The following is a 15,720-nucleotide window of genomic DNA, read 5'->3' as shown; positions in this document are numbered from 1 at the left end:
AAGGGCAGTTCTCGCCACAGCGTTGTGACATGGGAGGGCGTTGGTGGTCATCCGCAGAAAGAGAATGGGTGACGTCAAGGGCGCCCTCCGTGCGTGTCCTCCTTAATACAAAAAGTCAATACTCGGACTCCGTCTGTTGTACCGTTGTACCGGCGGTAAACGCATCTAATTAGTCGGTCATTCGGTTGCTTTTGCGATGATCGTCGATTGCCCAATATAGATGATTCCTCTGTTTTCCTCGTGATGCTGCCCTTGGCTCACTCACCCCTGTTACTGCGGACGGAGTAGTGATGTATCAACTATCACAGCCAGATCGACGTCAACACTCACTCGGCTTACGTCGTTCAGGGACAATCTCATCCTTTCCTAGACTCAGGCTCTCGTAGCGATCCAGCATATCGAAGAGTCCCAGTCCCGGATAATCCTGTAGCCCATGTTCCCCCTCCCCAGGCCCATGGTACCGCTCATCCTCGTTCAGCTTCTGTAGCCCCTCGGCATACTCATCCCAGCGCGTCTGCTCCTTGATCGGCGTCTCCTCATCAAACAGATCCTTGAGCTCGTCCGACACCGCACTCGACTGGCGAATCCGGCGTCCCTGCGATTTGGCCCGGACGGACTGTCGGAACAGATGGAACAGGCTCCGACCAAGGTACGACCGACTCGCGATGATCGAAAAGGAGCTGGCGAGCGATAGAAAGTCCGAGTCCAGGATATCAAAGGACTCCTGCTCCAGCATGGCGAACAGGGCCAGATTGATCGCGTACATGGCGAAGTGATGCGCCCGGCTCATGCCGTACTCGCGCCGATGGAGCCGTGTCAGCGACGAGATGCCCCGAGCGGCCGACTGCGTGATCTCCCAGGCGTTGTATTTGCTAATGGGACTCTGTAGCGGCGGGCTCTCAGGGGTCTTGGGCGCATCCGACGCGAGACTCGAGGTGTCGTCGTCGGAAGAACTGCACGAGAACAGGTTGATGACCAGGGTGAAGTACCGCAGTCTCAGCAGGATGATATGCGGAGGTGGCCGTCGTCCGGGATCGAAGACGTCCGGTAAGGCGTTATGCCAGCGACGCAGCCGCTCGTACAGATCGTCCTTTGTCTGACGCCGATACGCGGCCGACGCATTGCTCTGGTCGTCGGCGAACAGGACCCGGGAGATGTCGCGCGCGATCTCGCACAGATTGCACGACTCGTCAAAGTACTGGTTGAGGTAGGCCGGTCGAGCAGCTCGGTGAGACGGATACGGCGTCCACAGGCTGACTCTGTCATCCTCTCGACCGATGCGGTCCACGTTGACTTTGGCTATGAGACTGGGCCGGAGAAAGCCAGTATGCACCACCCTATTCATGTCAGAATTCCGTTCACCTGGGTCGGGGTTCAGAGTTGGAAATTAAACTTACGTGTCGATCTGAAACAACCCCCAGGCAGTCCGCTTGATGGAGACATCCATCTCTGGCGTGGTCTGGTCAATCTTCAAGCATTTCGGCCCAAAGAGACCAAGCGACTCGCCGGCCCGGATGGCCTGATGCAGCATGATGTATCCAAGGTCATCGTTCCCGGAGATGGAGTATCTATCGCATCAGCAGAGCAGGACATTTACAAGACAGGAGGGCACACCTTTCATACAACAGCAACGTCCCCTGGAGGTACGCCAGGCTGAGTTTCTGGGATTCTTCCTCCCTCAGACGCTCCGCTTCAGACAAAAAGTCCGCGCCCTTGGTCACCAAGTCGCCCGGCACGACGTACGCCTCGGAGAACTCGGAGAAATGCTACTCTCGTCAGCAGCCACAGCAATCCTGGAACGAAAAGACACTTACACAAGCATTCGCCAACAACGCATTCACCAAAAACGGACTACAAAAGTCCGAATCCTCCCTTCCCCGCGCCATATGCGCCAGGAAGACATCGCGGTCCAGAAACGCATGGAACGGATAATCCCACGTAAAATACAACGAAACAAGATGCGAAACCAGATCCGCATCCTCGGTGACGCTCGTCCACGGCTTGGCCGGCACCTTGCACGGCGCCTCATCACACAAATAATGGATATCCATGACCTTACGCCGGAAGCTCGGGCCCGCGCCCTCGACGTCGATCGTCCGCCGCACATCCTCGAGCTTCTGCACCGCCTGGCCCTCCCCGTCCAGCCGGATGAGCGTCTCGTCGATGAACGCGCGGATCTCCTCCGCCGTGGCGTTCTTGCGGATGATCTCCAGCAGCTTGAGCGCGTGCGGCTCGTCCGCGGTGCGGATCACCCGGAACAGATCGTTGAGCATATCCCGGTGGTAGTTCAGTTCCTCGGCGGTGCGTTTCTGCGCGACGCGCCGCCGCTGGTCGAGCGATTCGTCGAAGATGCAGACCCGGTTGAAGGCGCGGCAGTTGTCGCAGGGGGGGACCCCGGAGCACTGTTTGCAGGTCAGCCACCAGCCATGTCGATGTCGAGGCGGAACTGTCTTCGGTCCAGACGACCAAAAGGAGACGTACGGGCCTGGGGCCTGGGGTGAACTACCTTTCGCTTTGACTTCTTACATGCCAGACATGCCGTCGATACACGTTTCTTCCACGGACTCGTCGGCGACACTTGGCCTCCCTGGCGGTTACTATCTGATGTCGGCGAGGTCGGCGAGGTCTGTAAACGGCCGGGGACGATCTGCTGAGGTGTTGAGGTTGGATCATTCATGTCGAGGCATGCGTTGGCAAGGGTAGAAGACGGCAGGATGCAGTGTCAGAAACGAACTCGATCTCTGGGCCTCGCCTAGAGTCATGCGACCATCGTCGACATAGGACGTTCAAGCCAGCCTCAATTTGCCTGCATTCGCCTCCACATGACGTCCCGACAACGACGTGACCGAGCACCAGGAACTCGATCCCGAGGACCATGGGGTACCATTATCGCCCCAAGCTTGAAGTCATTCGGGATCCGTCTCCTACGCCTCTCGGTGGGATTGGCCTTGTGCCATCAGAGATTCCCTTAGAGTGTCGGAGATTGCAGGCGTAGAATGCACTAAGAAAGTCGACAAGGTAGACTACAATTGAGACTACATCTAACCACGGAAATGTGCAAGTTTTGATTTGCCATTATGATGTCCAGTTAGCGGACGACACCTATAAGAGATAGTCCTCAATGAATCACCCTCGCTCAGAAACTCCATTCAACCAGGAGTGGCTTCACAAGCGACACAATTAAATAACAGTAAGAAGAGAAGAACACCGACGAATTGCTGCACTGCCAAATAAAGATTTTTGCACACACCACAAGAACCATGCGTAACGCGTAGGCATAATGTGCTTTCCTGGCAATTTCAGTCAACCAGACATCTCGACGAACCACCCAAAATAGCCGCAGAAGTCAACCCGCTTCTAACACAGTTCTATTAACCCACGCAGCCCGACGCAACTCCCCTCTCCACGATGGCGGCAGCCGGGCATGCGAGGCGAATTAAAAATGGCCAAGAGTAGAAGAGAATGCAATGAAACTCGTTTCATTTAGTGCTCCAGGATTCTCAAGCTTCCCTGGACCACGCAGTTCTCCAGCACCGAGCCAGGGGGAATGTCGATCGTGCTGCCCTCGGTTGCGACGATGATGACTGTTCCCTTCAGGGTGACATTGCGGCCGAGGTTGACAGCACCGGTAATTGTGAGGTGGTCCAGCTCGACGATGCGAGGAATGCTGGGGATGCGCTTCTGGAAATCCGACACCTTCTTGAAGTCCGATCCAAGCTTGATGACGGGGACACCGCCGAAGCGGTTGGGGTCCATGACGAGCTGACCGTGCTCAAGACGGTAGAGATCCGACTTGACCAGCAAGAGATCGGAGCAAGTCTTGACGGGCAGGAAACGGCGACGGGGAACGTTGACACCGTGAGCGTTCTTGAAGTGGCGGATGGCCGCACCGACGGCGGTCTCCAGCTGGTAGATGGCCTGGTCGGCCTCGCCCTTCTTGTCGGCGGGGATGGACTTCTCGTTGGCAATGATCTCCATCTCCAACTCGTTCTCCTCGACAACACGCTTGATGGCGCGGAGGTTCATCCAGATGTTGTTGGTGTTGAAGTACTTGAACTTCTTGATGGACTTGAACTCGTTGACGTGCTCCTTGGGCACCTGTGCGATTTCGAGCAGGCGGGCCTTGCCCTCGTAGTCAATAATGGTACCACCCTTGACGTCAGCCTTGGTCTTGTCGGTCAACTCCATGATGTACTCGGCATTGGTGTCCGCCATGTGCTGCAGGATGCGGAGATCCACCACGGCACCCAGGTTGTCGGCATTGGAGAGGAAGATGTACTCAACACCGCGGTCGAGCAGCTGGTCCAGAGTGCCCGAGTTGTACAGCGACTCGAAAACGTCACCGTGACCGGGAGGGTACCAGTCCTGCAGAGGAGCGTCAAAGCTCTTGGGGGCGGGAAGGAGAGAGTCCTTGATGATACGAGGGTAGCGGGACTGGTTGAAGGTGATGATGTCGACGTTGTGGCCTTGGTACTTCTTGATGATGGACTGGGTGTCCTGGTCGGTGTTGAATGAGTTCATCAGAACGAAGGGCACGTTGACGTTGTAGGTGCGGTTCAAGTGCTCAATCTGACGAACGGACAAATCCAAGAAGGACATGCCCTCACGGACTTCAATGACGGACTTGGGGCCAACGCAACCCATGGAAGTACCCAGACCGCCGTTGAGCTTGACGACTGCCAGCTTGTTCAGGAACTCCACCGAAGCCTCGGCGCCCAGATCATTGTAGTCGACAACCTGATTGGGCGCAGGAGGGTTGATGCGGTCCCAGTTGACGACATTGCCCTTGGCCTTGTCGTTGAGGAATCTGCGGAAGAGAGCGAAGAAGTTGTCCATCTCGGCTTCGAAGCGCTTCTTCTCGTCGGGGTCGGGAACGGTCTCGGCGAGGGCGTTCAGAGCATTACGCATCTGAGAAGCAGCGACGCTGGTGGAGGCATTCTCGAAGGCCTGAGCACGAGGAAATTGGGTCAGTTTGTTTGCAGAAGAAAAAAGGAGAGGCATGTTGCTATGGCTATCGCTGCAGCTATCAAATTGAAAATGATAAGGGAACTTGATGGATGGGGATAATGGTTGTAGCAAAGCTGATAAAAGGGGCAAGGATACAAAACGAGAGAGCTTGTTGTGGTAAACAATGCATGAACTGTCACAAAGTTGAAGGAAAGACAGGGTGAGGTATTTAAGAACTGTAGGTGGTTGTGGCTGAAACTAGGCAAGCCCAGCTCTCCAGCACCTCCTTCCAACACAAAACTGAATTGCGATTCTAGAGCACTTGGAAAGCTTTTTCGTGCCACGTTCTGATTCTGCGACCAGAGGAAATGCGACTGCAAGGTGATCAACTTACCATGTGAGACTGGGACTTTGCGTGGTGCTTTCCGAACGAGCCATCGTTAGAGGCCTCGTTGGCGGGAGCTCTGAGGTGAGTAGGCAAAGCTTTGGCTGCCATTGTGGGTGATGATTTTGCGTGCGAATTCTAGAGGTAGGGAAGTGAAGGCGTAGATATCCACTCGAAGAACAGAGCTTATCGATGTGGGTAAAGTCCGCTCACTAAGTACTCAAGCAGACCGAGTTAGTGACGATAGGCTTTGGGTGGGAAAGTCGAGGGTCAAAAGGGCGGGAAAAGTAAAGCGAGAGAGGACACGAAGCTTGATTTAAGCGGGAAAACAGGTATGGAAAGGATCAGGAGGGGGTTTTTGTTAAGAATCCCAGACAAAAGTTGCCACGGGAGAGTGTCGATCGATTGACAGAGGGGCAGCAGGATGTCGACAAGCTGCCGTCATTGGCAATACAGCAAGCAGGTAATCTTGGGAGGGGTAGAGGTACTGTGAAGGTACCTTGGGAAAGACAGGGGAGCACATACATTGTTTTTTTTTTTTTTTCCCGGGTTGAGGGACTGTAGCAGTAGAGTAGTTGACAGAGGAAGAGAGAAACAAGAGAGAAGAGATGAGAAGAAGAGGGATGCTGGTTAACTAATATAAATGCCTCTACCTATCGAAGAACGGTCAAGCTTGCTGCCAACTTGGTCGCAGCTCTTGTTGCCGTGCTATTATTACTAGGTACTACTATTTATTAGCTATGCGGGACGATGACGATGATGTTCCTTTTTCCCCTCTCAGTGGGGGTACAGTAAGACACTGTACGGATTCTGTCCGTTTCCCAGTACAGGAGACAGGAATGGACGAATTATGTGCTTTGATTGGTTGAACAAGCTGCAATCTCCGAGTGTCAGGGGCGTTGGTACAGCAACGTATGGTACGGTACTGTATTTTGGACGTTCCCTGTACTTTGCGTATACACCGCTATCTTTCTTTATTTGGTCTCCCAATTATTCTTAGAAGCATTTTCTGCCTAAGGTATCTCTGCAAACAGAAACTCGACTTGTCAATTGTCAACCATCGCCAAGTATGAGAGAAGCTCAAAGTCATCCGACCCCTGATAACTGACAATTGCAGCGACATTGAAACCGGCTGAACTCTGTCGTATTCTAGACCTCAGCCAGGTATTAAGCTCCCCCTTTTCAGGGTTCACAAACCCATCGCACTCTTTGCCCCACAGACCTCGTCACCTTATCCAGGAATATCTATTCCGTACCTATGCCAACATTGCCATGCATACATCCACGATATCACAACTATAGGGTACATTGAGATACACAGCTCCGTAGAAAAGGTAGCAGTAACGCACTCTCTCGTCCTATCTCTTTCAGAGTTCAAAAAGTCCTGCCGGTGATCGGATCACCCCGTCCTCGCACTCACTCCCAGTCCTGTCTCAATCTCTTGGCAGCTGGCATTCTGTCCGTGGCGAACAGACCATCCCAATCGGTCCTTACGGTCTAAGTATCCGTATCCAATCCATAGTCTGGTAGCGACTAGATATCATCGATTGCTAAATTTACCTCCTCGCTGTCTCCGTTAAAAAGTACATAGAAATTATTCTCTGGTACAATCCACATCAAGCCCAAATCAAGCCACAGCGCCAGAATAGAATCCTGAAAGCCATGGAAATCAATAGCCTATGGGCCATCCTCCCCTGTCTCACAGCCCACACTCCACAGCCCTGTCTCACTACCAGAAAGTGAAATCCATCGGTACACGATCTAGAACCCCCACGGAAGAACAGCGAAGATTCTTCTTCTAGCTGTGCTCTAGGAAGTCTATAGTTACATTCTTCATTTGTTCTGCGGATCACAGATTGCCGGTGTCACTATCACTGTCACTATCACTGTCACTGGCCTCCTAAGATGGGCGTGCTGCTTATTGACCGACCGTCAAAGCTCAGGTCCCTATCTGCTACCACAGACGCAGAATTCTCTGTACGCTGCAAACCACAATAACTTAAGGTTACACACTTCAGTTCTGTAGGTAGTAGAGAGTTGTCGATACGAGGTGGATGAGACAGGTCGTTTGCCTTTATCCATGTCGGCTATCTTTTCCACTGTTACACCGCCATCGGGACTGGCATCCGAGGGCATTCAGTGCACGTTATCATGACTACATCTTTTTCATCTCCAAGGTTCACGGATAAATGCCGACGTCAATACATCCAGACGCTACCAGGGATATCATCACATAAACCAAGTAAGGAAAAAGAATAATAAAAAGTAGGCCATCCACATATCCCACCTTGCCTCTCAAATCTATATACCCTATGCCCCACTCACGCTCCTCTTGCTGAGGAAGCTTCGTCGGCCCGGCTTCTTCGAGTCAGGACTGTCCATTAGCTCCGACGACGCATCATTGTTGGAGTGCGCAGTTCCAGGTCGCAGGCTCGATTCTGGCTGCGAGAAACTGCTTCTGATGCACACGACCCCGCTGCCGACCTTGACCTGCTTCTCTTGTCCGGCCACCGAGCCCTGGTCGTCCACAAAGAACAGAGCCTCGCCCAGCGTGCTGTCCGAGCCAAATGTCGCGTGGTCGACGACGCGGATCTGGTACTGCGCATCCGCCGTGGTGTTGTGCACTCGGCAAGTCTCGTGCGAGGCGTCAAACTGCACCGGCCCGCCGCCGCTGGCCTTGATGGCCTTGGTCTTGAGCACCTCCTTGGCGCCCTTGGGACCGAGCGCCTTGATTATGACTCGGACGTTGGATGACGGAGGGTAGTCGCTGGCAGAGACTACAGTGATCGTCGCCGTGCCAGACTCTCCCTTGCCCGCTCCGCCACCAATGCCGAGTCGGTCACCAAAGTGCGACACCACGCTTCGGGTCCGTGCGTGCTGTAATGAGTTGGGAGTCGAGCTTGGCGGTGTCGCACCGTCGACCAAGATGGCGGATGGTGTCGGGTTTGTCTCCGTCTTCGAGACTTCTTCTGCTTCCTCCGGGATCTCACCGCTCGACGAATCATCCCCCTTGAACCGTGACATGATGCCATGCTTCAAGAAAGATGCACCCTTGATGACATTGCCGCCGACAAAGCCGACTCCCTTGACGGGGGCACCCACGATCTTGCCAGGGGTTGCGAAAGTACCGGAGAACGTGGAGGATCCTTGACGGGACCGCATGACATAGTTTGACTTGAAGAGCAGGTTCAGACGGATGGCTCCCGACTTGCCGTCGAGCGTTAAGGTAACTTCCTGGCTGTGGAAGGGCTCCAACATCTCAAGGTTGATGTTGGCACCGCCTAGGTAGTCGGCCTTCTCACCAAAGTCCCAATCGTACACGTCCACGCGGAATTTAGCGCCAATTCGAGATTTGATAGGGACCTCGAAGAATTCGTTCCATGCAGGGTGAAGCGTCTTCTTCTGCACCTTGGTCTTGAAAACTTCCTTGTCACCCAATCTGAATTTGCAGTAAGGATCGCTGAAGCCATTGCGGTCTGCAGAGGGAAGATCGGCGGCATCCAGAACATTCACACGAAGGTTCCCCATGTTGTTAATACTCTCCGACGGGTCAAGCTTCATCTTCACAGGAATGTACCTGGCACTGACTGTCACCTTGTTCACCTCCCCGTCCTGCGACCGGAGAACAAGTTCAGTGGGCGTGTACTACAGGTGGTCAGTTAACTGTCCCCAACAAAAAACAGGCTTGATCGGCAGTGAATATACCAAAATACGCTGCAGCGTCGGAAGTGTATCGCCAGTCAGTTTGGCAACTGTGTGTTCTTCGTTGTCGTCCTTGGTATCGTTCTTGTCCACCAGGCGAAGAGTGATCTTGGAGAATTCCAGTTCACGTACGAAAGCCTCTCCAACTACTACTGGTCAGCCTCTTTCTCTTGAAGTAGCCTCAGGGGACAAACCATCAACTAGCTTGGCAGCTTTTGTGCGGATCTTGGTTGTCGAGTATGACGGGAACATGTGGTCGTCCATCAGCACCTCCAACTGCACATGCGAACGAGCAAGTTGAACTTCGTGGAACTTGAACACCAAGAAACCAGACTCTGTGAATATGTAAGCAACCCGCCTCGTAGATCAGTATAACGAAAGGAAAAAGGGCAATGGAAAATACCATATTTGGAAATATCCTCAGCGGCAATGTATGTCTTCGGCACTTCCTTGATAGACCTGACGGACATGACTTCGGAGTCCTTGGCGGTTGAGGAGAAGCTACCGCTGCGGTCGGGTACTTTGAGATCATCACCATTAGTCCCAGTACCGTTTGTCGTAGTGCCGTTTGTCGCAGTACCGTTTGTGGCAGCACCATTTTGGCCATTGGAGGAGATTCTTGATGTCTTGGAATCAACACTAGGGTTCTTGGAATGGTGGCTTCTGCGCTTAGAGTCGATACTCTTCCTCGCCGCTGGGACATCGAGACCTTCCATCTCCTCGGCTTCCTCTTCTTCCTCATCCTCAGGGTTAACCACAGGCACAGCCGGGTAGAATGCGACGGTGTAGTTGAGGACACCCTTTTCACGTTGGCCCAAGCGAAGAGGACTTGAGATGAGCTGCTTCTCGTCGTCGGTCTCGTACTCGCCGTTCTCATTCTCATGGACGTAGTCAGAAGCGTTGATATCAAATGAGCCCAGGCTACGGTCAGCATTGATCGTCTCCTCATCCATAACCTCCAAAGTAAGCTTCTCACGGGCGCTGTGAATAGGGACATACACCACCTCATCCCAATCAGGGTTGAGATTGTTTCGGAAAGTAACTGTACGACCCTTCATAACTCCAGACAGCAGAACCCTGACGTATGGATCAGACTTGCCCATCTTCTCTAGGTTCCGAAGATCAGTTGCACTCTTGAAGTGGAAGCGCATCACACCAATAGGATCAATGTAACCAGCACTTCCAGTGATGCCACCGATAGCAACTGGTTTCCACTGCAAGGTCAACTTGGCCCGCCCAGTCTTAGCTCCCTGAAGATGGAACCAGTTCTGGCCCTTCTCCATCATCTTGAGCATATCATTCAGCTTGATTTGGTATGAACCAAGGATAGGATCCGTTCTGAGATCGCGGTCGTCCTTGATGATCAGTCCCAGGCGAGCCGACTTTCTGTCCGTGATCAAGAATTCCTTAGAGTTGTCCTGGAAAATAGGATTATTCGTGCGCTTTAGTTTCTTCGTGATGTGGATTTCCTTTCCGTTCAAGAGAAGAACGCCGTAAGGGTTAAGCTGGCCGACTATACTCTTCGCTGCATCAAGATCCTTGGCCTGCTCAACGGTAAACCGGGCAATACCAGTGTTCAGCTCCGGTGGGGGCTCAGTCTGGCCGTTCTCCAGCTTGCGGCCTTCCAGCACGGGGAAGAATCGAATATCGGCATGGATTGCGCCGCGCGGTCTGCCGCTGGCCATGACTTCGAGGCAGAGGCTTTCGTGCTCTGGCTGCTCTTCAAGCCTGTCCAATGGGAAAGTAGCAGTGCCGAGTTCTTTATCCTTCCGGTACTCATTCCAGTCGTATGGGATGATTGTGAGCGACTCTGCAAAGGACGTGATAATAACATAGATCGTTTCCCCCCATCTGGGATTATCCGTATCGTGAATGGTCTTCGTGCGACCCAGTTCGACGCGGTTGTTGAGATACACGACAGCGTAAGGGTCGGGGGTTCCTGCAAACTTATCTGGGTTCTTCAACTGCTCAGCGCCATGGAGTGTCACAGCGACCACGCCGATAGCCTGGTCCACAGGGTTGCCAGCCAGCATCTTGGCAATTTCGATCGGGAAGACGTTAGGAGCGTACATCATGGGTCCCAGATTGCCGTGTATCTGCTCTTTGATGAAATTCTCAAGACCGGGAATGAAGTTAATGTCGAAGCCAAGAGTGTCGCCTCCCAGGGGTTTGCAGACATAGTCGATCTCAGGTCGCTCCAAGAAGCAGACATCAACACGCTCGATGTGAGGGAAAGGAATCTGAAGCTTCACCTTGACCCTCATGAGACCGCTGCAAGCCATGTCCTCAACAATGACGTCTAGACCTTTGCTCACAACACCTTTGCCAAGTCTGACTTCCAAGACGACCTTAGGGTTGATCTTGTTCTTCAGCTGACGGGCAGTCAAATCCAAGACGTCGTTTGGCGTGAAACTGAATTTCCAATCCATAATGACAGTGTCGACTTCGGTTTTAGGATAGGTCTTGACGTGCTCCAATCGCGGAGGCTTGCTACCCAGGATAAAAGTCTTCAATCGCAAACTATCGAGCATGGCAGGAGTCGAAGTGCTGAGAACCTGGTCCACCGAGTTTATGATCGAGTCGCACAAGACGGGCGCATAAATGGGCCAGAACTTGACCAGGAAACTGTTGATCCATTCCAAGCTCTCGGTGTCGGTTTCCAGGCGTTGCTTGGCCATTTCACGGCTGACGTCGTCCCGAAAATTCCGTCGCACGCGCCGAATCGATGTCCGATAGTACGTACCGCACGCAGCCATGACAATGAAGATCCAGCCCAGTCCGCCGCCCAAGACAGCAACAAGCCAGGAGGCTAAACACGCAAAGATAATCACGCCGGCATTGTGAAACCAGTCTTAGATTGCCATCAGAATGACGGTCATGGAGAGGACATGGGCATGGGATAAGATTCTCTCACCTCCGAAGAACTTATCATCCAATTTGCTTTCCAGAAAGTCCTGGTGATCTAACAGTGTACCCTCTGCCTTTTCTTCCTCGGTCTGTGGCTTTTCGAACTGCGGAGCCCATCCTGTCCGGTCGCGAGCCCATCGCAAATCATCGGTGATGTCGGCGCCTTCTTTTTTGTCCTCCTCGGTTTTCAAGGTTTCTTCCTTGATGAGGTCTGTCGCCGATCTTGGAGGGGGCAAGTCATATTGGTCGGGAGTTCCATCGTCCTGTGGGGCGGTTGTCAACATTAGGCGTTTGATCGTAGAATGAGGGTGGTGCTAGGAGCCTGAAGTGTACTCACAACGTCCGTAACGATAGCCTTCGCTTTGGGCTTTTTGTCATGGTGAAAACCTGGGGGTGCTCGCTATGGGGAATTGAGAGGGAGATTAGCAATCATTTACCTACAACAACCATGACAAAGTTAAGGGTAAAACTCACTGCTGCTGCTGCTGCGGCTTTCTCTTCGGGGGAAGCGTCAGGGTTGAATTGATACGCGGGCAAGCCAGCTTTTCTTGTTTCCTCGACCAATACCTTCTCCACCGCTTCTGGTCGGAGGTTAGATTGAGGGTCTTTGGAGGCCTCTTGCGCAGTCTCAATGGCTCCCTGCTGCCTCAATTCACTCTTTTGGTCCTCTACGTTCTGCGAGGCCATGGCTGCCTCCGGTCCGGGGAACAAAGCAGAAGGCTCGGGTGAAGAATTCACCTATCCACAAACCGTTAGAGAACCGCCAATGGTGGCCTTCTTCTCTTGGAGACCTGGAAGATGAGGACAAGTTGTACTGATGAGCAAGGATAAGCGAGGGAAAAGAAAATGAGAGAGAAAAAGGATCAACGGAAAATACACAATCTAAGGCAATAGTGTGTATTTCGGTTCAAGAGAGTTCGGGGGGCGCTCAAGTGCGAGCATTGGTTTTTGGCGCTTAATTTCGATGGTTGCCTTCAGGGATCTCCGCAGCGGGGAGGCCGAAGTGCCAACAATGACGAGCTGAGATGGAGATACACTTAGGTAGTGGGACTTGCTGCGTACCTTGGAACTGAGGCACCCACTCCCGAGAACGGATGAGAGAAGGAGACAGTATTCTTAGTATAGGCTGGTCGAAGGTCGATGAGATGGGTTTATGATGAAATAACGGGAATAGAGAAGAGTTCAATCAGATCAGGGTAACGTAGCCGAGGATGAGTTGATTTGGAGCCACTTGCGTCAAAAGTGAGAGCAGGCAGTATACGGAGTATGGTGGAGGGGCATGGATCAGCGCGAGAGAACCATCATGGGGATTGAAGGGTACAAAGGCCGGTGATGGATGCCAATTGATTGGATGTGATGATCAAGTTATAGAGGAATTTGATATGGAGTATTCTCGAAGTAAAAGGCAGAGAGATGGCTATCTATTAGTCGACAGACTCTGGAGCACGGAGGACAAGAAAAGGGATCAGGCCAGCTAGCTTCGGGTCGTGACGTATCTGTCTACCTACCGTCCAGAAAAAGGAGGATGAGGTTCGGCGATCGATCTACTAAGTTCCTAGTTCCTAAGTACCTTAGTACTGTCTTTTCTCTTGCCCTCCTCATTCGTTATTCTTTCTTCTCCTGAACGAATCATTTTTTGTGGAGACTTGAGACTATCGGCGATTAGCGTGAATTACGACAGCAGACAGCACTTCGGCCTACAAACGATCTACGGAGTTTCGTTTCCTCCGATAATATTCCACTGGATTACGAGTGGTATTAGTCCTTCTTATACTGCGAAATACCAGTTTCAATATGGTACTTTAATATACACCAAAATATTCAGCCGTATTTTAGGTAGCCGAATTCTTAAGCCGAGGCACGTCGGCCTGGTCGAGCTGCAAACGGCCTGAAGGAGCTCTTAGTAGAATGATTGCACCGCCACATCATCGTATCCAAGCTAAGCCCAAGGTAGAAACACTAGAAGGTTAAGTCGATAGTGCGCCACATCACAGTCCTCTAGTCTGGTATGACTGACTAAGGTACGGAGTATGGTAAAGAACCTTGGATAGATACCCTACCTACCTACCGCATCATCTGTCAGGAAAATCATCCTCCAATTGCCTCCCTAGTTCAGTATTAGATACCGTCTCTTACCAATCAGGCAGCTACATTAACGGTTGAGCGCTATCGAAACCCCTCACTGTAAATCAAATCCGCACTTTGGTTTCTTGCGACAACTTCAAGTTATCGATGTGACTGAGGGATGCCTGGCTTTCAGCGTCACGTACAAAGCCATACTATCATATTTGACCTTGTCATCTCCAGATCCGAATTTCACAGAGAGCAAAAGTTGGCAACCCTCGGAGTAAAGTTCTGAATGAAGTAGCGGCACTCTCCTGTTGCCCAGTTATCTTCCGTCACCAGCCACACTTCCTCAAGGAGTATACAGGTCGACTGTATGACCCCGAAAACTAGGCCCATCTTGATTTTTGCCAATTGCCACGCAAGTTGACATCAAAGATAATACCTGGCTAGTGCCTTTGCTTACACGTAGGCTGCACCGTACATGCATTGAGCTGAAATCGATGTACAGAGTCTACTACGCCGTGGAAAATGATATACATTCGAGGTAGGTAAAGCATGTCATGGCTGAAACTTTGTCCACGCCATCCCAATCCTTCCTGTACCTCAAAAAATATTTTCAGGACATCAAACCACTGCAGTGACTATTTTGTTCAATCCTAGACACCACTAGGAGTCCACGTCGAGGATTGACTACCACTATCGATTTCAGTCCATTGAAAAAGGCTCATGCTTACACTAGTCAACCTTAAACGGACCAGTTGATAACTTGATACTACTAGGAAGCTAGGAACCATTGACTGTCTCACAGCCACCCACGGTTCTCGGTGATGATGTGGGGGAGATCTAGCACAACCATAGTTCCCTGTCAGCCTGAGGCACTCATTCACTCGAGGCCATTCACGGGTGTGATGAAATTGCGATCATGCGTAAGTTAGTAAACCTGAAAATTGAGGGCTTGAGCCTGGGCCCTCTGGTGGGATGAATCATGGAATTCTACAGAATAACCGAAGACGGGTACCCTGATTCCAGGTCCATGCGCCCGGATTAACTTTGCAAGTTCAAGCTAGTCATGCGGCTAGCATTTGTCTCGATACCTAGTCTACATGCTTCGTAGCGAGCCAGTGCGCAGATAGGCCTTACTCAGTACTATGGAAGTCCTGCACTATGTACAGTAGGACAGGAATGCCTTCCCTTGATGGCTTCGCTTGAGGTGACAGAGCGCTTTATGTAGTATTCATGGGCAGCAACTTGCTGCCTTTTTCTCTTATGAATAAGACTGTCTCGCCAAAGTAATGTGATGATGATGTCAAGCTTGTCGATCTGAGTGGATGCAGCAGTTCGGCTTGATGAATAAGTGCCTGTTGGCCTTCCCATGCTTCAACAGCAATGGTCTTGCTTCGGACACTAGCTTAGATGCGATTGACAAAAGCACTCGGATGATCATGGAGTACTGGCAACTAGTCGATGTCAATAATATACTTCTACTAATGATACCTTCAAGAATCAAGTGAGCTAGACCAGGGCTGTCTGATGCAAAGCCAGAGCCAGAAGGATCTCCGATTCATAGCATATCATTACAAGCCACTAGACGAAATCATATTTTGAACTCTGATCTCATTCTAACTTTGAACGAGTTGCTCATATCAAGAGAACAGGAGACCTTAAAACCTTGACCAGTCCCGAGACTTAAGAACGCCAACGCTATGCAGACA

The 15,720-nt window shown here is 51.8% G+C and overlaps 3 protein-coding genes across 3 annotated transcripts; all 3 read right to left on the bottom strand.

Moving 5' to 3' along the window:
* Positions 1–319: 319 nt before the first annotated feature.
* Positions 320–2,677, bottom strand: Asppvi_010633 (uncharacterized protein; the record flags this gene model as incomplete). Its single annotated transcript, XM_043306472.1, has 5 exons — positions 320–1,337; positions 1,398–1,568; positions 1,615–1,766; positions 1,815–2,402; positions 2,507–2,677. 5 exons carry the CDS (start codon positions 2,675–2,677, stop codon positions 320–322), a joined length of 2,100 nt encoding a protein of 699 aa, XP_043162407.1.
* An 806-nt stretch (positions 2,678–3,483) lies between these two features.
* ugp1 (UTP glucose-1-phosphate uridylyltransferase) lies at positions 3,484–5,443 on the bottom strand (the record flags this gene model as incomplete). Its single annotated transcript, XM_043306471.1, has 2 exons — positions 3,484–4,947; positions 5,342–5,443. 2 exons carry the CDS (start codon positions 5,441–5,443, stop codon positions 3,484–3,486), a joined length of 1,566 nt encoding a protein of 521 aa, XP_043162406.1.
* Positions 5,444–7,642: 2,199 nt separating this feature from the next.
* Asppvi_010631 (putative membrane bound C2 domain protein (vp115)) lies at positions 7,643–12,628 on the bottom strand (the record flags this gene model as incomplete). Its single annotated transcript, XM_043306470.1, has 7 exons — positions 7,643–8,977; positions 9,038–9,180; positions 9,229–9,369; positions 9,438–11,885; positions 11,949–12,204; positions 12,279–12,341; positions 12,416–12,628. The coding sequence occupies 7 exons, from the start codon at positions 12,626–12,628 to the stop codon at positions 7,643–7,645; spliced, it is 4,599 nt and encodes a 1,532-aa protein (XP_043162405.1).
* Positions 12,629–15,720: the final 3,092 nt, after the last annotated feature.

Source organism: Aspergillus pseudoviridinutans, assembly GCF_018340605.1.
Source record: "Aspergillus pseudoviridinutans IFM 55266 DNA, scaffold_8, whole genome shotgun sequence".
In the NCBI taxonomy this organism is placed as follows: Eukaryota; Fungi; Ascomycota; class Eurotiomycetes; order Eurotiales; family Aspergillaceae; genus Aspergillus; species Aspergillus pseudoviridinutans.
The sequence above is the reverse complement of the archived record's forward strand: the minus strand, read 5'-3'. Positions and strand labels throughout refer to the sequence as shown.